The 24,858-nt window shown below is 40.2% G+C and overlaps 2 protein-coding genes across 8 annotated transcripts in view; one reads left to right on the forward strand and one right to left on the reverse strand.

The window, feature by feature from the left end:
• The window catches only part of PPP1R17 (protein phosphatase 1 regulatory subunit 17), a 74,719-nt gene that overhangs the window by 40,226 nt on the left and 9,635 nt on the right, over positions 1-24,858 (forward strand). The window lies entirely within an intron of this gene.
• The window catches only part of PDE1C (phosphodiesterase 1C), a 278,378-nt gene that overhangs the window by 18,361 nt on the left and 235,159 nt on the right, over positions 1-24,858 (reverse strand). For all 7 annotated transcript variants that reach the window (XM_062625494.1, XM_062625496.1, XM_062625499.1 and 4 more), the window contains 5 exons: positions 22,900-22,981; positions 17,808-17,928; positions 16,430-16,605; positions 10,957-11,256; positions 7,639-7,713 (listed from right to left, as the gene is read on the reverse strand). In XM_062625494.1, coding sequence (XP_062481478.1) covers positions 7,639-7,713; positions 10,957-11,256; positions 16,430-16,605; positions 17,808-17,928; positions 22,900-22,981 — 754 coding nt within the window. The remainder of the gene's footprint in view (positions 1-7,638; positions 7,714-10,956; positions 11,257-16,429; positions 16,606-17,807; positions 17,929-22,899; positions 22,982-24,858) is intronic.

Below are 24,858 nucleotides of genomic sequence, written 5' to 3' on the forward strand. Positions count from 1 at the left end.
AAATGAAATGAAGATGCTGAAAATCACAGTGCTTAGTTCTCAGCACTGGATGATTCTATCTCCTCCTAAAGCCATTCAAAAAGCCTCTTCAAAGAAAACTAAGACCATAAAGAAAGATATTCGGCATATTTGTGCTGTTCTCTTGCTTCTGTTGCACCAGAGATGAATGAGGCCTAAGAAACATGAAGATCAGTGAAATGAAGAAGAAATATGTGTTACAAGTTAATTCATCTTCATTATCTGTCTTTTTAATGGATGAGAAATTTTAGAGTGATTATTTTTTCCAAGGGAAATAATGTTACTCGAAGCTGCTTGTGTCCTGTTTAAAGCAAGGAAAAACAAGAATAAATGCTGTTGGAAAAAAGTTTTGAATACTTGTTTTGTAATTGAATTTAAATACCATTATTCTAATTTAGCAGACGACCCAAGTGCTTAACATTCATTTTGCTAGGAGGAAAAATGACATTAGCATAAAAGGTATTCTGATTTTTGAGCTTTGGCACGTAATTATCCCTAAATCATTCATGACATCAAATAATTTTTAGTCCTTTCCACACTGATGTTGAGTTTTCTGTTTGCTTGCAGCTTGTATTACCCTTGACCTGAGAGTACACCAGTGATGGAAGAAGGAGATTAGCTTTGCTTTAATATATGTTGTTTGCTTACCAGCACATTATAGAAATATGTAAGAGCAGAGAAAAACACAATGAATATATTGGCAGAAGTTTGGTTACACCAAATGATGTTTGAGTTTCCAGAGTAAAGCATGTAGGTAAAAAATTAGACACTCATTATGCAAAGCAACCTACAGGAGTAAGTGAGAAACCTTATTCTGTATTTGATAATCAAATATAATTCAAAGCTCTGAACCTATCTGGGGTAGAAGCTAGATCATGAATTTCATAAAGAGCTGTTCCGCTGTGGATGGAAATGAAAACCCCCATGCTTTCAAAGCACAAAAGGGATGAGCTGCCATAGGCAGAAGGCTAATTGAAGCCAACAAAGTTTTCAGCTGAATGCATGAATCAGGATTTTGTCATTAGCATTGGACAAATAATTGCTTCTTTGATTGAGTGACTAAACTGAAAAATTAGGGTAATGCTTAGCTCTGGGTCAGACACAATTGCTTTCCTTCTCTCAGGGCAAAAATGACTGTTGGGGAGGGGGTTACTTTTGTGGGAGGAAGGTGGAGAGGAAATGAAAGATCAAGCTGAGCTTTTCATCTAACTCAAACAAAACTTTTATTTTTGCCATTTACTTAAAGCTGGCTGAAAATGTGAGACATCACTTGGAAGCAAAAATTCCCATTTGGATATTTTTTCAGTGGCTCTTCAGTTTTTGCCAATCACTTGTTTTGAATTAGACATAAATTTCTAAATACTTTCACCTGATTCAAAATAGCACTTCTCAACTAATATCACTTCCTACTTTTCTCCTACATTTATTACTGCCTCCAAGTCCCTGGTTTTGGCATTAGGAATAGGAAAGCAGTGGTTTAGAAGCAGAAAAAAGAACCATTGTAATAAGTGGTAAAGATTACTATTAGGGTATGAGTTTCAGAAAACAAACCTGTAAATTGACTCCCTCTTCTCTTTGTTCACCTTCTGTGGACTGAGCGGTACAGAACTGCGGACTAAGGGCACTGGTGTCCCTTTGCCTCTGCCCCCAGGGAGAGACCAGGCAGCAGGTCCAGCACACAAAGCAAAGGGCATGAAGGTACCCACCAAGCACCTGGCTGGCAGTTTGTAGAGTGCCATAGAGTTTACATTTGTTGAATGTTGGACTTCTTCCTCCTTAACCCTTCTACTTACACTACTTTGTCAGAATCCCTGCCTGGCAAGATACCTATAGCTGGTGTGCTCAGACTGGGAGCTAGTTGTTTCATGGGAAGGGGATTAGATGGAAGCTAAAGGTCACTGAACTTCTGAGGACCCATTTCATATTATTCCTTCCCTTCAGGCATGAGCTTGTTTCTCTTTCAGGGCTAAGTGTTACAAGGGGAAAAAGAGGCCTGATTGTCATTGGATTGAACAGAAATTCACGGAGCTGGGGAGCAAGGAGGACTTTCCTCTTGCTGAAGCAGAGAATTTTTATACATCATTGCACAGGCAAATTATCCTAAATGGTGTAAGAAGGACTGTAACAGAAGAAAGGTCACAGCTCCACTCCCTCACTGGTGCAAGAAAATTGCTGATGGTGTAATATCAATGAGGAGTTTTCATCATGTGATTTATAAATTGTATATTCCTTCATGCTTCTAGGACCATGGATGATACCCCCAATGAGCAGTGCAGCCATATGCTATCTCTGAGAAGAACTGTATTTAAAGGGCCACAGGTAACCTGAATAAATGCTCCTCCTAAAGTCAACTACTCAAAAAAGCTGCTTAAGTATCTACAGTGATTTTTTTTTTTTTTTTCACCATGCATCTGGAATGAAAATTCCAAATATTCACTTAAATGTGAAATCAGCCCAAATGCCATTCCCAATTTTTAAACTTGTCACAGCTGGGGCTCCATGTAAAGTAGAAGCAAAATGCAGTCAAACATCCTAAGGACTTTCTAACTACCTAAATGGCCTAAATGATGGAAAGCAGGCTAGGAAAAGAGATGCACAGAAGTCTCAAAGGAAAACCAGGTGCTTTCCATGAGCTTTACACACACACACTGACAAAACCGACAAGTTTCAAAATCATCTGCATAATTATACAAGGTACCTTTCTACATCCCTATATTCTCATTGAGCATGTATGCCATGGTGATGCAATGTTCCTGAGGTCTTGATGCTACCAATGCGTTTCGCATTTAGCTTCAAAGATCATATCATGTTCATCTTCTATTTGATTTTAAAACTGCATAAAACTTACTCAGAGTACAACCCTCTATGCAAATTCCAGCTTGCCCTGGGTGCCACTTGCTAAATTAGACAGACACATTTCTTTCAACAGAGCACAAAAAGTACTTTAAAAAGCACGGAAGCTTTTTCCCCCTCCAGTTATCCTATACTGCACTACTATGGAGCAATTGTTCAGCAGAGATAAATTAGGGTGAAATATATCTTTTTGGATAGCAAAATGCCTTCATGTTTTCAAGCAAGCTTTTCCAGAAGGTATCAGTACAACACTTTCTGATTTCTAACTTGAGGCAATAACCTCTAATGTAATTCAAATAACAGGCCATAAAAAGAAGTAAGAAAAGGAAGGAAATTGTCTTTATAAGTAGTCTGAGACTATTTTAATTCCAATTTGCCACTGCTGCTGGATTCTGACATATAATATCAAGAGCACTATCAAGCAGCAAGGAGGAATCTAACGTGTTTGCCTTACAAATTGGGCTTTCTGCTTCTGACAATAATGAAGAGACCAACCTATCTTTTGGAACAGAAATAAAAATGGCACTATTTATTTATATGACCTAAAATTTACCTTTTCACCTCTCCCAAGAAGATACAGACAAATGCTGCTCATTTATGTGCCTGAGTAACCTCTTTTAAAACAACAGTGGCATTATGCAGATAACATGAGCAGGGTTTTCTCAGAAGTCTACATAGTGTTCATCACTCTATAGCAGTCTTGGCTAGACTGACACACATGAAAACCGCATCTAAAGGAGGCTATTCTTAAATGGGTGAACACTTTGCAAAAAGCTGCGTTCTCCTTAAAAGAAGCTGAGAAGATTCTTGTTCATTCAACTCTGTTTGGCATAACTGTGAAGCCATTATCATGACCCCTTCACACCACCATGCTTCTATACCAAAGGCATTCGCAGATAACAACATCCTGTGCCAGCTACTCTGCCACTTGATTTCTGGGAACAAGTGGGACAAAAAGAAATGCAGCCCCCCTACTTTACTGTTATCATCAGGGAATTTTCAACTTGCTGATCAAGGAATGATTGTCAAGAAAAATTAAGACCAAAAGGCAGCTTTATATGTTGGCATCAGCAATGTATAGAACATACAGGAAAGGCTTTTGTCTTCTGTTTAGCAGCAGTAAAGCTTAACAGAATCAAAATAAAGCTAAAACCTCCATTTCTGGTAAGCCTGTTATGAACTCTTCGTAGAGTCTATTTAAAAGAATACATACTAAATTATATTACATTATATCATGTTGCATTACATTATATTGACTGTATCCTATTCTAGTCTATTCTGTTGCACTGCTTAGGGAAACGTTATTACTGAAACTATAACCTGTCAAAACGCAGGGTTACAATTTGACCACGAGGTGGGAGCATTGCTCATCACACACACACCCAGAGCACATCAGGCTTTCTGTCTCTGGTCTTGCTGTTGAAACCACAAATATCCTTCATATTTCTGTGCTGCAACCTGCAAAAGTGCATGTTAGATCCAGAATAATGAGCTTCCAGAACAAAAACAAAAAAAAAAAAGAACCTTTTAATTGGCTGTAATTGCTAGCTGAAAAAGAATATCTGAATAAACTGTTTGGTCCCCAGAACAAAGAGCTGTACTGCAAACTTTGTATTAACATTGCAGAATCCATTCCCAACAGGAAAAAAAAATCCAAAGATGGTAGAGATAACCTGTGAAAGTGGTAACCATAGTATCATAGGATAGCTGGAGTTGGAAGGGACCTTTAAAGGTCACCTAGTCCAAGCCCTTTGCAATGAGCAAGGGACACCTTCCACTAGACTCAGTTGCTCAAAGCCCGGTCCAACCTGACCTTGCATGTTCCCAGGGATGGGGGCAGCCACAGCTCCTCTGGGCAATCTGTGCCAAGGTTTCACAACCCGCATTGTAAAAAACTTCTTCTTTATATCTAGTCTGAAATGGGAGGAATAATTTTCTCATTTGTTGTCAGTGTCGTGAGTAGAAAAAAAAATTGCAAAAAAGAAGGTTTGTAAGTGCAGATAAAAATCATGTCCATGTGACTGCTTACAATCTTCCACTCAAAGTGTTGAAAAGCAACTATTTCACATGGGAAAGTCAGGTTTTCCAAAATGGTTTAATAATGTTCTATCCCACAGGAAACATTTGATGAACTACTTGTGCTGATGATGTCTCTGATAGGGTGTGTCTTTGTGTGGGAAATGGCAGCCCCATGTCTCTTTTCTTGGAACCGAAGAAAAAGGGCAACAGGCCTGAGTAACAAGCAGTATCTCCCACAGAAAAAAAAAAAAACAACCCAAAACACAATAATATGAAGATTAGATTAACATGAGAAGGGGACTAGCCTATGGTCAACAGACTTGCACAGGATTTTGAAGCAGTTAAGACTGAAATCTAAGGCATGACTGCAGCTCACATAGCTATCCTCAAGCTAGCTTAAAGTAGTCAGCTTTGGTACTGATAGACCCAGTTGTACAAAGCTCTGGCTAGATGCATACGTAGTTCCTTGGTCTCAGCAAGCCTGATCCCAGTTCAATGGAGGCATGCCATTGAACTGTTCTTGGGTAGACTCAAGGTAGCTCAAATACAGAAGCTACGTTTCACACCTGTGACTACAGTGTAGACATGCAGCTTCATTGTCTTCGTGTCCTTGTGTGATATTCTACATGTCCCTGGCCACTTGGTTCCCCACATAATAGGACAAATGTATTAGAAATAGTTTGGTATGTATTCCTGTGACAAGATATTAAAATATTTCCTTTGTATATGCTCAAAAAGCAACTTGGAAGCAGATCCTGCAAAGGTTTATGCAACGTATACACTGCAGCTTTCTTCTCTGGGTGCAGGATGCTTGTGCTGTAGGACAGGCGAACAGACTGACCTTAGCTGGATGTAGGGTTCTAGCTGATGCTGATGGGCAGAAGCGAGAAAGCTGAAGCCCTCATGGTAAATCTACACAAATGGGCAGCTGTTTAGTACAAATACACCCAGCTACATACTGCACAGACCTTGTAAACCCCAAGCACCCTTGACCCTACAGGAAGTTTCACCCACCAGCAAACCACATGTGGTGAGTGCATTATAGCTGTAACCTCAATCTTTCTAATTCCCCCGCTTAATCCTTTTTTTTTTTCCAGCATGTGAAAGAGCATGGACTGGCATATGAGAAAGCATATGTTTGGGTAAACATTTCAGTAGTCTGTAAAGAGCTATGTGTTATCCATGGATAATGTTCCTTTCTCCACATCCCCCACATGGCTGGTAAGGAGATTTGCTCTGGAGCGAGTATGGACAGAACAGGTTGTGCAGTCTGTCAAAACAGATCTGGCACCCTGCGCTTTCCTTTCTAAGGCTGATCATTCACAATTTTTCTCCTGTTCTATCAATGAGACTGTTAGCTCTAATCTGTCTACAGAGTCTGAATGAAAAACAGTCAGCCTACGTATTCTCCTTGCACGGTTACAGTTGCTTATTCGCTGTAATCAACTGGTCCCATGGTATTAGTCTTTTCTCTAAGGGGATGAGTGGAACATTTTCTCATGAGAAAACAAACATACATTAAATAACTAACACCATGCGAAGACTAACAACTTGCAAAGAACCAAATTCACCCCCTCAAGAATGATTATATATATATATATAATTCAAGTTCAAGTCTGCATGAAACATGCCCTTCTTGGTCCTTCAGCCCAGCTAAATAGGTGCCCCTAATCCTTCTGAGACCTTGAGAGCACAGGCCTTCAAGTGTAACCTGGTCCTCAAAGTTAGAGACTCCTGGGTCTACTCTCTTAGCTGCGCTGATGCTCCTGCATCCTCCTAAAGAAGCCCCAGTGCTCCTTCATCCACCTGGCCGCCTTCACCCGAGGAGTTACATGTTATTCGAGTATTCCTGCTTAATTTCTGCATGACTGCATGAAGAGTTGTGAGTAGTATTTGTTCAAGACTGTTTTCCTGACAGACACTTAGCTCAGGCATGGAAATAACAGGACCTCTAAAGAGTTTTCCTGAAACAGTATTGCTTTAAAAAAACGTATTTACGTGTTTGAAATTATTACATGCTTCTACATGAATTTTTCTACATTTTTAAATTGAGATATCAGATTTTGTTCTTTTTTATCACTTTGCCAGAGCAACAGAAATTTCTACACTAGGCTCAGACTCATTTGAAATTATTCCCAGATGCCCAAGAAAACATCCTATGGCTTGGGATCACTTCAGTTCAACAATGTCTCATCCCTTTTCTATAACATCCTTAATAGGACCTTTATGCTGTGATTCAATAATGCTTGGCAAATTCCCTCGAAGTCAGTTAAATCAAGAAAGCTTTATGTTTGTATTAGCATAGTAGAACAGGCAACCATGAAAAACATTAACCCCTTGGGCAGGTTTTTTGTTATCGCTGTTTGTTGCATCTTCCATACAAAAAACTCCCATTCCTGTCCTAAAAGAGAGCAGAACATGGCCCAAAACAACGCAGGATAGACCTCACACACCTACATTTCCTATTAAGCCGCTCTAGGAATCCAGAATTTTTCCTTGGAGGCACCATGTAAATGTTGATGGATAAGGCTTACTAAGAGACCAACTAAGGCGTTGTGAATGATGTGAAAGGGATGAATTTCCCAGGAATGCCCCAATGGCTTTTTTTTGAGTCTAATGACTGTACCTGTTAAGTTTGTTTCTGGTTACCACGCCATTTTTTGGTTTTAGAATAAAGTGCAGAAGTTTAGGAAAGAATAGGTTGCATTTAAAAATGGGTGACAAAATGTAATAAAATGTTTTCCTTACCATCTGTTTTCTTTGATTCATCCCCCACACTGGGCTGATCTTTTTTGTCCAACTTATTCTCTTCCTTTAATTCACCTAGAAAGAAGCAATAAGAAACACTATAAGCATTTTAACGCAGACTGCCATTTATTAATGCCTGTAACTCAAATTGTAACATCCAAAGAAGAGGCTCCTTAGGAGAAAAGGTCTGAATTCACAAGGAACTGGATTAACATATTTTCACAGAATAAAGCAACAGATAAAATTATTGTATAGAAAATGAAGCTTTGCAATCTACTTTTAAATTCATTCTAATTATTAACACCTTCTTAATTGCAGATGCAAACTCATACTCCTTCTGGTTGTATGTAGGCCATTAAAAACCTGAGCATAACCTTCATTTCAAAATCAGGACTCTGCAACATTTATGCTTTTAAAGGACTAAGACCCTGCAAGACTTCCTCATTAGTCTCTGCATTAGAGAACCACTTTACATCTCCCAGACAGTCCTATATGATTTTGCCTTACTTTCTCTAAGCAGTTTCCTTTATCCACAGACTCATTTGGGTTGGTCCTTTGATGCCAGTACCAGAGAACAATCATCCCAGTATTGATGACTGGCTTTAGAGTCTCTATAGCAAACCAGGCAAGCAAAGACTTTGCAGAGCAATGTTTGATGCAGAATGAAAACGGCAACCTGAGCTGAGGTGTATTTTATGAAGCCAGGATGGTTAACCAGGGTCATTCCAATCTTCTGTCCTCTGTAAGTCACACAACAGATCACATCAGACCTCCCCAGACCATCCCGTCATTGAACAAGAATGCCAAATGCACATCAAATGAAAACTAACTTAAAAGAAGAGCTCCAGTAGAACAGGGCTCTTTCAGCTGCAGTGTCCAAGCAGCAGCAACGAAGGTGTCCTTCCTTCAGATGTCCAGAGAAGCAACAGCAGCCTGCCCAGATGGGAGCAGGCAACTTGTGCTTCCCCAGTGGAGGAGTAGCAGTGAATGTGTGATCCACAACTCAATACAAAAAGTCTCCTTTCTGAATTTTGTAACTGTGAGGTATGTTACAGGGCTGTATTAAAGTGATGCTTATTCCATTTCTATTATTAGTTTTCTTACTACAACTGGTTCCTAGCCTTTGGATCCAGATTATAAGTATTATGTGTTAAAGAGGAGCTGATCTGCTTCCAAAATAGTCATGGCTAGTGGATATATTTTTAGCAGCTCAAAAAAAGGAGTAATTGTAGATAAGTAAGGTCTCCCCCTTCCACACTGGGTCCTAACCACTGGAATATTTGTTATTCTTGGATGACAGAAGATCAATGTCTCTGTCCAATTAAGCTTCATCATAGTATGAAAGAGGAATGGTTTTCAAACCTTAAAATATCCAAGAAGATGGAATGAACATATCCTGTTCAGTTCTCATTCAGTGCCAAAACTTCTCACGCTTTTCTTCCCAAGCTCAGTGAAAGGAAAATGAAAGCATGATACGGGACAAGTAGTGACCTTCTCAGCTGATCACGCAACCACTGACTTGGGCTTCTTGAACAGAGAGGTATGAGCAGCTCCAAGCAGGGCTGAGGTGTCTGCTTGATGAAGGTGGCCTCTAAAAGAAGGACACTGTCTTCAGGAAATGAAATGAAAATGCATCTAGCAAAGTACAAGTCTTCCTGCATTTCCTCCACCGTCATACGGCTGATGGTAACGATGAGCTATTAATGCTCTTTTTCACCATGCACAAAGAAGTTGCTTGACCCTAAGTGTGTGCAGGAAAAGATGATGAGCATCCACACACACATTATTTAACAGTTTGATCTCTTGGAGAAAGCACACAGGCAGCAAGTGACTGAAAGAGACTTTAAACTCACTCAACAAAACAATTTCTGAACTTTCATTGAATATAACTTATTATGAATACAGGGCTTTTGGGTATTGTAATATCCACCCTGCCATAATGCCAGCAGCAGAGCAGAACCATGATCATAATGATCTTTTTGAAAGGGATTACAAAGGCAGAGAAATAACAAGGCAAATACTTTATGATGAGATATTAACATATAGGCGTAAAGGGAGCTGTGGTGAACCCAGAGATATTAATGTGAGGATTTCATCAGTCTCCAAAGACTCTGCAGTGATTGTACCTCATAAAGGCCTTTTCCCATAAATTAAGGAGCAGAATTTCTTTTCCTGAGGATGACACTAATCTTCAGAAATCATTATAATTCTTTTCAAAGCATTTCTGACACCTGCAGCAGAGAGACACTGCAGAAAAAGGTACTGTCAAAATCACTAGAGCAAACTTTAATAACCCTGTATTGTTAGAAACATGTAAAACAAAAGATTTCAGAAGAAAAGTCTGATGCAGTCTAGATGGGATTTCAGATGTCCCCAACCTTTTTGCCTCTTGACCAGCAACCAAGTGAAATACATGAGAATCACATCAGGAATATTTTAAACTGAATTTCTGCCTCTGCTGCCATGTAAACTCACTGTCTGACTTTCAAAGCCTGTATGCTCAACTCAGGCTTTTCTTCACAGGATGCTTCCATGTCTGACTTTGTGCTGGTTTTGGACTGACTGATGATAGCCAGGTTTGTGACAGGTATCATGCACTGCCTTTTTTTGATAATGGCTTCAAGGAGCAGGAGCTGGGGAGTTAAGGACAGTGAAATGGCCTAGAGACAGCTCATCTGTTCAAAGGGGGGGGGGGGGGGGCAAGGGTTAATGTTTAATGCAATTTTCAAACATATTTCCTACCTTTTCTGGGTGCAAAATGTGATTCTTATTTTAGCTCAGTTCTATAGCAAGTTAAACCCCTGGAATCAAATTTCTGACCAAACAAAAGGCTTATGACTGCCCTAATAAAAAAATTGAGCAAAGGAAGAGTAAATAAAATAACAGAAACAGAAAGGAGGGAAAATCCTCTGTCCCAAGCCACATTTATATCTGAGGCTCAATTACCTTTAATACCTTTACTAAAATACCTTTAATTTGCCTTAAAAAAATTTTATAAGCCACCTTTGGCTTGTCCTCTGTCAGTTACCCAAGCACTGAAGGTGTTCAATGAACCAAGAACATTTGTTTCAGCTTTTCAGCCTGTGCACAACAGCCTTCTTCATTTCCACAAGAAGTCACATTTTCCTTCCCTCCAAAACTGCCCAAGCAGGTATGGTGTATCCCATCTTCAACTGGAAGAACACTACTTGGGAGTTAAATTATAGCTTCTGGTTCCCATATGCAGGTGACTATGCCAGTGGTCCAGGTTCCCCATCACCGAGGTGAGATACTGGTTTTAGGGCTGGATTTACATTTCAACGGAAGGAGAAAACTCACCATTATGGACATGCTGTTTCTCGTCTCCCACTGCATGATGAGAGTCCATTCCCTTATCTGTCCTAGGTGCATTTTTCCCTTGAGAGGCTTCATGTTTGTTCACCCCAGTTTGCCGAGTCCCATTTGCATGATTCTTGTTGGAATCTGCACTTTTGTTTTCCCCCGGATTTGGTTCTTTGCTGTTCTCTGTCTTTGCTGCTGTGGTATCTTCAGCTGGCTTTTTCTCATCTTTTTCATCTGTTTTCTTTTCATCTGTTCCCTGATGAGTATTTTCCTCTGCTTCTTTCTTAGCTTTTTCTTCTGCATCCTCAGCAAAGAGAGAAGCAAAACAAGGAAAGAAATCATGATTATCAGTCAATTTGACAAGAGTGATACAACTCACACATCTAAATCTTCTTCAGTTTTTTACATGCAAACAGCTTTTACTTAAATGTAGGAATTGACCTGACACAGGAAAAAGAGCACAGAATAACATTTAAGAAAGTATCCTCAATAAACCCAACCCATGTTGGCCCACAATGTATATTATTTGTATGTCTTTTTTACACCATGGAAGGTTCACCTTTGAAAATACAGTACCTCAAAATTCTTAGAAGGCAAATTAAAAAGAGACATTAGCTATCGAAGGTTCTAAGGGTGAAGAGGTTAGTTTAATTTTTGACACACAACAATCATTCAAATTACATTAATTTTATCTTGTACCATACCACGTAACCCTATGCACATAGAAAAACTTGGTTCTTTGATACCTGCCTTTCCCCACTCTTGTTCCAGGTTGCTTCCTAATCTCTTCCCTTCTAATTACTGTTATGTTTTCTTTATGGCTTTGTCCTTTCTTGGCAGACTCATATACTGCTGCTAGTACTTGCCCTTCCATCCCTAAAAGCCTTACAGTCAATCACAAATACACAAAGGTGTAAATTCAGAAGTGAGTGTTGAGCAACTGCAGCATCTCAAAATGCTATCATTCAGAAAAATATCAAATCACAGAGAAGCCAATTTCCCCCCTTTTAAGATCCTGCTCTTGTTGTTATCCAAATCCTAGGTATTGATGCAACACTTATAACAGAGTTTGCAAATTACTGCAGCTCTAGGTGTTGAGACCACTGTTTCTAGCCGAGGCTGGGTACAGAAAAATCCCCAGACTCAGCTGCAAAGGCTCTGTATGGCTTCCTGCATCTCATTGCAAAGCAGGACACAAACACAGTCCCTCAGCACAGCCCTCAAGCTATTAAACATGGCTGGGTGTGCAGAGACTCTGGGCAGAGACCCCATCGTTTTCTTCCCCTTTTCCATGATCAATAGAGACTTCACCTGCAAAAGTAGCTGAGTAGCTCAGCACATGCTCAGTTTGGAACCTGTGAGCTTAAGCAGCTTCAGAGCATCACATACATCCATACTGAGTCCAAGCATTCAGATGTGACCACCCTATGTATTCAAGGGTCTGCATTCAAGATCTCTGAGTTGGCAATATCCTAGCCCACTCATTACCCCATCGTGGGCTACCAATTGCACTTTGATTGTGATAAGGATGACAGGTGTAGGTCAGGTTGGACAAAGTCTTGGGTGACATGGTCTAGTGTTAGGCGCCCCTGCCCATGACAGGGGTTTGGAACTGGATGATCTTAAGGTCCTTTCCAACCCTAACTATTCTATGATTCTATGTATGTTCTGAGCAACGTGATCTAGTTGAAGATGTCCTTGCTCATTGCAGGGGTTGGATTGGATGACCTTTTTGAAGATCCCTTCCAACCCAAAGCATTCTATCTATCTCCTGTTTTCTGAGAGATTGTGTAAGCTGATGAGCAGAGGAACAGATCCCACAAAACACTGAATAAAGTGTTGGTCCTATGGAAGTATTCTTGATGTCTATAGAGATGTTTCACTCATTACAGGAGCAGCGTCTTGGCCAGGGAGTAAAAATTGCAAAATAATTTCCAATTGTCTTGTCAAGTAGTTCTTATGAGTGAACCAGAACTAGTTTTGAGGAAAATATAACAATGGGATACCAGAGAGAAAGTGGGAAATCTGTCTTTGATAAGAAATGCCAATCTGTATTTCCTTGCCAGCAGCCAAATAAATTAATTAATTTTTAAATTAATGAATTCTGGCTCACATGAAAATATAATTAAATTAGATATGAGCCTCCCTCACTTTATTAATAATTCCTGAGATCTATGGTAGCTTCCATTGACGGCTCAGCAATGCATGTTCATGTTTTCCCTGGAGTCTTATTGTATACAGAAGGATACTTCTCATTTGGAGATCTGAAAAGTAAAAATGCCGCATTTTGCACTTGAGCAAGAGAGAAATTCAGCTCAGGACATTAGGGGTTACTACAGCGCCACTGGATGAGTGCCTCTTGTCAAAATTAGTGTCACAAAATACTTCATCTAAATGGTGCTTTGCTCATCAGGGGGTTTGTTTATTCAGCTTTTTCATTTGTGAGTATGTAATGATTACCCTTTAAGCAAAAAGAGATCAGGAATAAACCCCACTTACTTTGCCCACACAGTCCTAGAAGTTTTCTATAAATAACACACCCAGGATAAAAACAGCTCAGTGATGATCCCAGGGACTACGCCATTACCAAAAGGAATAGAGTATTCTACAAAGAAATTATTACTATTATTATATACAATAGTAATTAATAAAAGTCACTGTAACAATAATAATAATAATAATAATAATAATAATAATAATAATAATAATAATAATAATAATAATGATGGCTTCCTTCCCTCCTGGTCACCAGTTGCTATCTGTTGTCAATCAACTGGTTAAATGCTGTATCTGTCTTTGCTTAATAATTCTTATTTTTATTGTGAGAGCATCTTTGATGCTTTGCAAGCCACTGGTTTGACAGGGTCAGCAATTTTAACTCCTGCTGTGTGGCAGGCCCTGCTGCATATGGCAAAGGCAGGCAAGGCAGATGGAGGGGGGTGCAGAGACTTGCTGCAAGTCAGAAGCAAGAGAGCAGCAGAGCAAAGGTTTTGATGCAAGGGCTTTGGGGTCCCAGTTCCTTAGTCAGGTCCCAGTTCTCAGCCACTCTGTCTGAGCCAGACATTTGTATAAACCTTTGAAGATTAGAAAAATATGCATGGTTGTACTGCTAAATGCACCCAGAAACACAGTCATTATGTGAAAGTCAATGAATGCAGATGAACAGAAGCTGAGACTGCTTTCTGAATCTCTGATCCATAAACTGAGGCCCTGATCCAAGTTGCTGGTGATGAAGTTTGGCAAAAACATAAAGTAAATTGACTTTTCAGGGCTGAAGTTTGTCAGAAAAGTAAAGATAAAATGACCTACTCAAGAGCTCCCATGTCTAATAATGCAGACTGTTGAGCTCTCTGCTTTCAAGTGATCAGCTAATTCTTACACAGACCACCCTCAGGAGCTGCTAGAAGGATTTTTTTATGAGGCAATTAAAAATAAAACATTCTCCTCTCCAGCTGAAGTATTAATAACCAAACACTTATCGTTAGGATACCCCGTAAAGAATGGATATGGAATACTGGACCCAGACATACTACCAGTGCCAGCATTAGTTAAGTAATGTGCGCACATCCACTTGAGTCATAACTTGACATTTACATGTGTACATTTAGGAAAGTCTTTATGCAAAGCAGTCGCTGCAAGTGGGTACAAAGCACATTTAAAAATTAAATATCCAGAATCTATTCTGAGCTAATCTATATATTTGTTTTAAATGAAATGTTAGATAGATTTTATTTATTTCCCCATAGGTTCCTCTTGCATGTAAGTTTTTTATCTAGCAGATCCTTAGACAGGCAATTGTATACGGTACATGTTGAAATTAAATCCCTAAAACTAGTCAACTGGATTGGCTTCATCTGCTCAACACCCCTATTCTGTAAAACACTATCCATGTTAAATGCTTTGCTTGTTTGGTTAGCTTTAATTTGGTTGCTCCACAAAAAACTGGGAAATAGTAAATGCCAATTGAAAAAAAAAGACCAAACAAAAAGCTACAAAAAGAGCCCCTGGCAAAAAAAAAAAAAAAAAAGCAGATTTTGAATTATGTTTTTGTTTTCATTTTCATAGAATGCCCAGAAAGGCTTTTCCTGAATGGCAAATTTAAATCACAAAGGAGAATTTAATTTGAATAATAATGCATGCTTTCATGCACCTTTAGACAGGCCTTTCAGTTGGAGAGGAACAATCTTCTCTGGCAAATAGGAGAGTGATGGGAAATCTTTCACCAGTCCTGAAGCCAAGGACACATAATACATTAAAATCGAGCTCCTTCCATTTACATGAAATAAAACAACTCCATTAAATACAGGTTTGAGTAACAAACATTCAGCTCGGAGAAGAAATTGTATCACCAACAATTCCATGGAGAAAAAAAAAACACAATCAGTGACACATTCCTCCTTTTTTGTTCCAAAGCTGATCTAAATCACCTGAGCGCTCTAGGAGACCGTGGGCAATTATCCAGCCCCTGGAGACAACGGCCAGTTGTACGTAAGTTCTCAACAGATGGCTCTCACTGATTCCAAAAGATCTCTGACAATAGAGATTTGCCAGTGTCTAACTTATTATCAGTTTGTGATTACCTGCCAATTTTTTCTCCTCTTAACAGCCATGGGTACTTGAATAAAACCAAATCATAACTCCCTTATTCTGCAGCTGCAGTAGTCTTCAGAAAACTGCTTTGAGCTACCAACAACAGTTATAGTTTGCGTTGCTGTACTCTGCAGTGGTCTGCAACTGGTCCATGTGTTTCCTGAACTGCAGTGGCCAAAACTGCACACAATACTGCTGTGGGGACCTTGTTACTGCTGGTTAAGACAGGAAAGATGCCAACGGGTCTTAGAAGCAAGATCTGGTGATTTTTGTTGTGTCGTTTGGGGGCTTTTTTCTCTGTTTGGGTTTTTTTTCCAATTACATGACAATACTGAACCCTGATCAACCTGCAACCAACACAGTCCTCATGCTCTTCTGAAATATTTGGAGTCCCTCCCAGGTTAATGATATCATGGGTATTTGCTGCACAGTTCCCAAGTCATTATCCAAGTTATCACTAGCAATAGGAAACCAGCTATGAATGCACAAGATCCTGTCCTTCCCTGAAAGATTATCCATAGCTCCTTCAAGCTTAACAGTGAACAACTGCGAACCTATCTCTACAAATGCAGTTCCAGCTATTTTTGCACCCACCCCAGTCTGACTCATGACTTCAGGGGACCTCCCTTACAATTGTTTTTTTCCCTTCCCATTGTCCACATCCTCTTCATGAAGTCCACTTAACACCACCTCAGAAGAGTACAAGGCACAGATGAGTCACAGTATTCCTATCTTACTGGGCTCACTGTATGTTGCTGACCTTGAAAAGCAGATTCTTTCAAACTAACAGTGCTTACTTGGAAAATAATTTGATTGAAGAAGAGCTTGAAGAAGAGGTCAAAAGAATTGTTACTCTTTCCCTAAGAAGCCTGGCTGTTACCTTTGGTGGCTTGCGCTTTCCATTTCTCCCGGTTCTGCTGCACCACCTCAGTCCAGGTGGCTTTAAAACATTTGAAATCCACAGTGAGTATGGAGCAGTTGAGTGAGGCACTTCCTTCGGACCCAGTGCTCTTGACACTTGATCTTTTAACTTCAGAGGGATTAATGCTATTCAGACTGGGACACAAGATCACAAAATGCAGAAGAAATCAGTATCCTATTCACCCAAACATAGCTAAGAAGAAATTATGACTGTAAGTCTAAACTTAATAGAGTCAACCAGAAAAACAAAAACTAAGCTTGAACCCCTCTTTCTCCCATCCCAGGTCTGATATCAAAGAAAACAGTACGATCTGAGCCAGTACCAGAAATAAATGGCAGCTTTTCCCCACTTAGTTTTTGGTATCCATAGTCCCTAAGACACAGAATCACCCAAAGTGTTGCCATTACCTTCATTGTGCATCTTCACTCCCTACATATTCTTTGGAGAGTCACACAGTTCTAGAAATCAAGTATGTCAAAGGAGGAGGCTCCTAAAATTCACCAGTGGGAGCCATTAGGCACAGGACAGGAGTCAAACCTCTGTCCAGGTCTTGATGAGCTCAGCTGAGGCTGAAACCAGGCGCTCATTTTGGTTACAGACCCTACAGTTGTCTTTCAAGGATAGACACTTCTTTGTGCACACTTTTATTAAGGCAGCAAGGTAACTGACATAGAAAGATATTAGCGCTTGTTCTTCCTGCAACAGCCCAAGAGTAAAGAAGTCACCTGAGAGAGACAGTCTTGACTTGGTTGCCCTACTCTAGGGAGCACTAGCCACGTGGTGTTTGAATTCCAAGACTTACCTTGTCCATGAAACAACTAAAACAGTAGTTTCTCTGCAACAGCAGAGCAGGTTGAATTGGCCAAGACTCTTTACACCCAAACTCTATGTGAATCTGATGGTACTTCACACATACCCATAGTGTAACCCTGTCTACTGTCACTAGGATGTGCTGATACTTCCCAGTCCTATTCTGTATTTAAATGGGATTGATCCCATTTACGCTTCCAGACATGAAGAACTGTGCACCTCCCCCCTCCCTTTTTTAGGACATTAGTGACTGAGAGCACTAAAGTTCACCTGGCTGCACAGCTAAAACCATTTGTGCTCACTGCCTTCGGAGGCATGGCTCAGGTTTATGCCAACCTCCCTCTTTGCCCTCCCCTGGGCTGGAGTTTCCCTGCAACAAAGTCATGTCACAAGGTGAGCTGTGGTGTCAGCAATGCAGATACAGGGCTTTAAGCCACGTGGAAGATATACACTGCGGGAAGGAAACTGGGGGAGTTGGCACAATGGCAGCATGTGCAGAGGGAAGGGAGAGAGCTGTGTTATTCACCTGGAACGCCTGAACCCAGACATGCCAGAGCGGGAAGCTTCGTCGATGAGCGGAGTCACAATCTTCTCAGTCATGTCAGTCAGCACAGTAAAAGTGGGTTCCACGATGAAATCAATGAAACCTGAGCAGAAACACAAGCAGAGTCAAGCAGGCAAGAGGAGGATTTATGTGGAGTCACTGCTTCAGCGATCGCAGACAGCCACACTGTAAAAGACAGAGTAAAGAAAATAATACCTTGAAAGAGGGACAGGCAAATACTAGAAAAGGAAAACAGAGTTATACATTCATCCCTGACCCAACAGCGTGGATATAGCACGCAATAAAAGGTACCTACTTAAACACTGGAAAGAAGCTGTGGCAAATCAGAACATAAACAGATGCATCAGAGCTTGGTTTATACAAGAAGTGTGAAGTTTAAGCCAAATTCCAAGCGGATTTGGCTAAAACCCAGTATCAAAAATGAAGTCTCTAGAAGCAGAAAATACAACAGCAATAATACTGCTAAGCTTTGCTGGTGTGGAGTTACATGCAAAACTCCCTTACTGCAAATCAGTGGGTTGCTGTGAATATTCTCTTCTCAGTGTTCAACCAGCTTGTTCTTGTTGATAATAAAACAGATTTAGAAGCTTTCCCCTGCATTTTTTTAACATAAAATAATATCTGCTTCAGTATCCAGTTTGGCAGAGATGAGCACGGCTCTGATCCGAATGTCGGGATGGGCAGACTGAAGGGCCCTGTGGCCATAAGTTCACAAGATGAGGGAAAATCCAATCTGCATGATAAAAATGGGGGAGTGAGGAGTTTAGAGTACTTTACACCTTCCCCTAAATTCTCATGGGGGACAAGGACTATTTCTGGTGTTCATTTTAGCGCTTCACTTAGCAAATTTCTTGGTGCTACAGGCAGCCAGGAAAACAATAATGTCTTTAATCCTTCCTAAGGCACATCAGGATTCAGGTTTTCCCACTATTACAGTTTTTAAAGATTTGTAACTATCAGATATTGATTCTACAATCATCATACTATCATTTCTGTGACTGGGTCATGATATGTTTCGACAACAGACCCTGGTGATTCTAAGTGGCAACAACAAAAGGAGAAGAGACCACATGGGCCATGCACCTGAATTCACAGCAGCTTTGATCCACACCTGGAGTACAGTCAGTTGAGCATCCTTCTAGTTCCATTTCCCTTCCCTGATTTTGTCTAGATGTCTAAAAAGATGGGTAATTAAGTGCATTTTCATGCCCAGCCAAATGAAAAACATCACTTGCAAGTTCTTAGAATTTCACACTAACATTCTGTAAATGTGGAGAAAATATGCGTTCAGTCTTATTTGAACATCTGAATCATGTGCCTCCATCACACTGAGACAGTCTTATCTATCCAAATTTAGGGAATTAATCAGGAAGGTATGTAGTATAAAGCCACAAGAGGAAATTGTGTGCTAGATCACAAGCAGATAATCCCAGCAAACTTCATACCATTTTTTTTAAAACACTGGAAATTGTACTGGCTGACAACAGTGTGCCACAAGGATCTGGAGGATAAGGAGAACCTGATTTACGTATATGTGTGTCTGTTTCTGTGTCTCTTCTATTACCCTTCACTCAGAAAAAAATTACCTCTTAATGACCAAAGAAACCCAAACCATGGCACCCTGTCACTTCTGCTTGCCAAGTAAATACGACTGCCATTTGTTCCATCACCACTAACACAAATCCCTGCTATCAGATGCATGGCTGTGTCACTAACTGCAGCATCAAGGTGGTGGGATCTGCTTCCTGAGATACTCCACGTTTGCACATAAACAAAAGGTCCAGTTGTAAGTGTCTGAGAAACAAGTTTTCCCTGGGAGAAGTCTTGCATCTTATCAACAGACAGGGAGAGGTGGCACAAGGCATCACAGGTAAAAAAACTCTAACACTTAGAACTTTTCTTGAGTAACTGGTATTTTTATCTCTATTCCCTACAAAACAGATAAATTATTCCATGTGCTACCTTAAAATAGGGATTATAATACTGCTGGGAAACATAATCTGCTGTTTTAGAAACAAAGCTTAGGCCTTTATTAATAATGATGCAATTTATGCCATATTCTCAGGTGTCTTCCCCCCACCCCTGTGTTCTCTCTCTTTGTACCTAAAGACACTGTAATTTAAATATGGTAATTTAGTTTGCTAAGTAAAACCCCTGAATATCAAATAATGAACCTGGAGTTTAAAACCTATTAATGCTAATGACCATTTTATCATCCTTTTTCTTCTTCAGCACAATGAGCATGGTAAATATTTCTGTGCCCCAATGGCTAAGACGATTTTACCTGCATGCGGAGGTGGTTTCCAGGCACATGCCTAACGTTCATTCATTCCACATCAGAATGTCACCATAGCAAACACAGGCTAGAGGACAGTAACCCTAAAGGCCACCACCCAAAAAAAGAAAAAGAATCATCAGCATGCACTCATCAGCCTTTATCTAATGCTTTCTGAAGCTGCAGTTTTCTTTCCTGCCAAAGGACAAAAATAAACGGATGCTGCTACATTCATCTGCAAAAGACAATGACAACAAAGGCTGATCTCCACTCAAACAAGCTTCCTACAGCCTGAGGCAGACACTTTAACTCCTGATATTCTTGTGGGGAAATACAAGTCTTAGCCTGGTTTTCTTTACAGATTGTTTGTCTCTCTCATTTTGATAAGCAGCCCCACTTCTGGACATGAATGTCTCATGATTTCTGTACTTCACTGCGATATGGAAATATTTACCACACTTACTCCACTGAAGAACAAAAAGGATGATAAATTGGTCATTAGCATTATTAGGTTTGAAACCCCAGGTTCACTATTTGATATTCAGTTTTTTGAATTATCAGTTTAAACTCTGAACAAGTTCTTCACAGACTGAAGCAACAGGCCAGAGAGGCATTCTTTCTTTAGAGGAAGCTAGTCTCATTTGTGACAATCTTTTGGTAATGAACATGCTGCCCATTGTCACTTGCAGTGACCTTGGAGCAGCAAACCAGCAGCTACAAACAAGCCAAGCCACCAGAACAGGATTTCTGGGCTCTGTCCCTGACAAAATCAAAAGCCCAACTTTATTCTGCAAAGGACAGAGGGGTTTTTATCTGTGGGAACTGATGGTTGCTTGCTGCAGATAACAGCACAATTTGGGATTCAATAAGAACTTAGTTTTGTGAAGAAATGTAGTAACTACTATTCCAGGGAACAATTCGTTGAGGCTATTAATAAAGTAAATAAATGAATGGGAACAGATTATTTGCTTGATAATCTAGCCTTCAACATTGAAAGCCTTACCTCAGCAGATATCCAGAAAATACAAGAGGTTTTGCTTTAACAAATGGGACATCACAGAAAGACACTGTCTATGTGCATCAGACTGAGAAATGAACATTTCTAATGTTACAAGGCAGGATTTATAGAGGGTAGCATATTAATGTCAACAGATTACTAAACTGCACAAATCAAATATAATGACAAATAGTATATGACTAGGTAAGGCTGCCTTTGAGCGCTGACAAGTGCTTCTTTTATAAGGTTGAATTGTGTTGGTGATGGTTTAATTCATCATTAATTTTGCAGTGGCTGGAAACTGGGGCCTCAGTGCAGAAATTTCTTGGCTTTCCTCCCCTTCCTGAACAAAGAGGCACAGAAGAACAGGACATGGAAAACTAGTTTCCAAGCATACACAACCCTACACAGAGATACACAACTCCTCTTCCCTGTAAGGACAGAGAGACGTATCTGAAAGCTAACAGAAGGGATGTGAAAGAGAAGTCTCTGTATGAGCTTCCCTCCACACCAGCCAGAAAGAGAGTTTACCTTCTCCCACAGCACAGCAGTACTTGTAGCGTGCCCAGGAGTCCTCAACATGGATTTTAGCTGAGACTGCAACACTTTGAGTTTGCTGCTGATGCCCTCCACCGAGCTGCTGGCAGAACATGCAGTTGCACTGCGCTCTGCGCACACTCCCACTCTTCCAGGTTACCTTTGCAGAGCAGGAAATGCTGCATGTCTGGCAACCAGGCAAAGGGCTTTTCAAGTGCAGATTTTTGGCTGAATTGTCTGAACTTCCAAAGCCAGAAAAATCTGGGATGGGGTCCCTCAGAGAATGGCTTGCCTAACAAGAACAGTGAAATGATTTTAAACAGAAACAGGCACAGATAAGAATCTGAACTTCCCCAGGTTCAGGGATATCTTTGTCTTGTTCTTCATGAGAAATTTCGTACTTTGAATTTTTTGCTTGTTTTCCTTTACTATATTCTTTCTTTTTCTGCTTCTGGTCTCAGTTTCCTCAGTTTTAAGGTCTATCTTTCTTTTGTTATCCTGTTTGGCTCCCTATTCTCCAGTTGAAGTTAGATCACATTCTTCTGTCTGCTTCACTTGCCTCCTAGGTATGAAAATCCACCCACAAACCCACCTTTTCCATTCTAGTTTTTCTTTGCTCCCTGCCCCTCTGAACAGTTTTACTCCACTTGGCCCCTCTTGTTTTCTCACCAAATAGCAGTCCTGTTGCCCCATCCTTCTACTTTTTCACTCAGTAACTGAAGGAGAGGCAGAGAAAGTGCTGTTGGTGAGTGTATAAAAAGATCTGCGTTTCTAAAATATGGGTGGAGTTAGAAAAGGTTTGCTCATTGCTTGGCTTCAGTGAAAACTACTGGTTGAGCTGAAGCACAGGGAAGGAAAGTGCAGGAGGAATTAATGGTAAAACACACACTAGATTTTGCACAGGTCATCGAAGGGACTGACATTACATTTTCATATCCACCAATGATACTCAAATCACAACATGTGCAACACAACTTCACAGCTCAGAAAATCATGGAGCAATGTCATAACCAGGTGCTGTAACGATCTCTGCAGACACATCAGAGGTAACTTGCTTACTGCATGGAACCACCACCATAAATTTAATGGCTCCTCAGATCTGAATTGTTGATCTGGGGAAAATAACACCATAGTACTTTATTTCCTCTCTTTAAGTTTCAAATGATGAGAGATCCCCATGAACTTAGCCCTACAGGAAGTTTTGCTTTTAAGATGCTACTTTGCATGCACCAAAAGACACATACCTATTTGAGACTGAGCAACCATAGTAGACTTGCGATCGCACAGTGGAGAGAAGGGAAGCCCTAGTTCTGCTTCTTTGTCACCCTGAAGAAACAAAATGGAGAAGAAATGAGAAAAAGAGAAAGAGACAAAGACAAGACACACTGCATGTTGATACCTTAGGTCATGACAATATAATTTCACTTTCTTTAATTCACTTTTGATTTTGTTTTGCTTTTACCTTTAATGCAAATTGTGAAGAATTTGACTATGTCTTGAAAAGTTTATGAATTAAGCATCTTGATTCCTGTGAATCTTTCCTCAGAGCTTTCCCTGCCTGCTTGGTACTTCCATGCACCAACTAAAAATCCACTTGAGCACGAGAATGCTTCTCACTGCAGATCTCCAGAGAACCCAGCAGAACTCAGTTTTCAGAGCAAATCTTTCAAGAGAAAACACCAGTGTCAGGACTGATTTTTCAGGGCTTGCACTTCTTTGCATGCCTTTTCTAGCCTTTCAGATAAGAATTCACAGGTCATGGCTGGCCAGATGCAGATTACTGTTTTCTCCCAAAGGAAACGCTGACATTTCTCTGTGACAGAGTAACCTGCTTGGTTGATGTGGGTTGAGGGGTGGATATTTTCTATCTGGATTTCTCCAAGGCTTTTGATATGGTTTCTCACAGAAACCTCCTAGAGAAACTGATGCCTAATAGTCTTAACAAGTAGTCTGTGCAGTGGGTGGGGAACTGTCTGACCGGTGGCAAATAGCTTGTTTTCAAATTGGCAACCTGTCATAAGTGGGGTCCCCAGGATCAATATTGGGCCCAACACTGTTTAATATCTTCCTTATGTGATCTGGAAGATGGGATTAAGTGTGCCCTGATGAAGTTTGCCAATGACACCAAACTGAGTGAGGAAGTGGAGACTTTGGAAAGAAGAACCACCCTGCAGGAAGACCTGGATTCCCCAAAACTGGACACTTCTAATATTCAGCTGGACAGGATGCTGGGACATCTTGTCCAGACTGTGCTTTTGCCAAAAAAGGTTGGACCACATGACCCTTGAGGTCCCTTCCAACCTGGCACTCTATGATTCTGACATTGTCAACATTTTATGTACATTTTAGGTACAAAAGTCCAAACACACTTTCCAGAACTCAGAACTGAAAGTTTTTGATAAGATCACAAAATGGTCCAGAAGATCGAGTGCTATAATCCCATTTTTTCCCCAGCCTTTCAAGTGGCATATTCTCAAAAAGCCCTTTAACTTGGTTCAGTCACTCTGTAAGATATTGCTTTATGTTGAGAAGATACATAGGATGACATAGTTGCAATACTCCCCACTATGCATTCAATTTTAAATAGCTTGTTAAATATACTATAGAATCAACTCCTTAAATCAGCAGCTCACATTAACTGAGCTGATCTTCTTGGCAGTTTTCTGACTAATGTCAAATGCAAGCTAAACCAGCCAGCAAAACAACTGAATAAAAGATTCTGTAGGCATAAGAAGAGTTGAGTTCTTCTTTTGTTAATGTAACACATGGGAAATGGGGGCACAAGTCCTGTTAAGAGTTTTGGGTGAAACAACAAGTAATAGTATTCTTCTATTGTAGAACCATTCTGCTTTATGCTAGGAGTCTGTTACACAAATACCAGGGTAAAACAGAACCAAGCCAGAAATATTTCCAAGTAATGTTCCTTTACTGTGTCTGCTCCATCTCTCAGGAAAACCATCTCTCAGTACTGGCTCTTACCTAATCATTCTTCTTTTAGTCCTTATACCTCTTATAAATCCCAGTGCCTAATTACCTTTAGGAGGGAACCCCTAACTGCCTTTATGACTGCTCAGAGTCACTTGGCTTCTTCTAATATGGCTGGTCATCTCCCTCACGCCTAGCTAAAGTACATTAGTAAAACAAATTAATTCATGCAAGACATTTATTTTAAGAGATGTTCACCATAGCTGCTGAATGTAAAA

Source organism: Pezoporus occidentalis, unplaced genomic scaffold (assembly GCF_034315485.1).
Source record: "Pezoporus occidentalis ecotype Australia unplaced genomic scaffold, CSIRO_AGI_Poc_V1 ctg28, whole genome shotgun sequence".
Classification (NCBI taxonomy): Eukaryota; Metazoa; Chordata; class Aves; order Psittaciformes; family Psittacidae; genus Pezoporus; species Pezoporus occidentalis.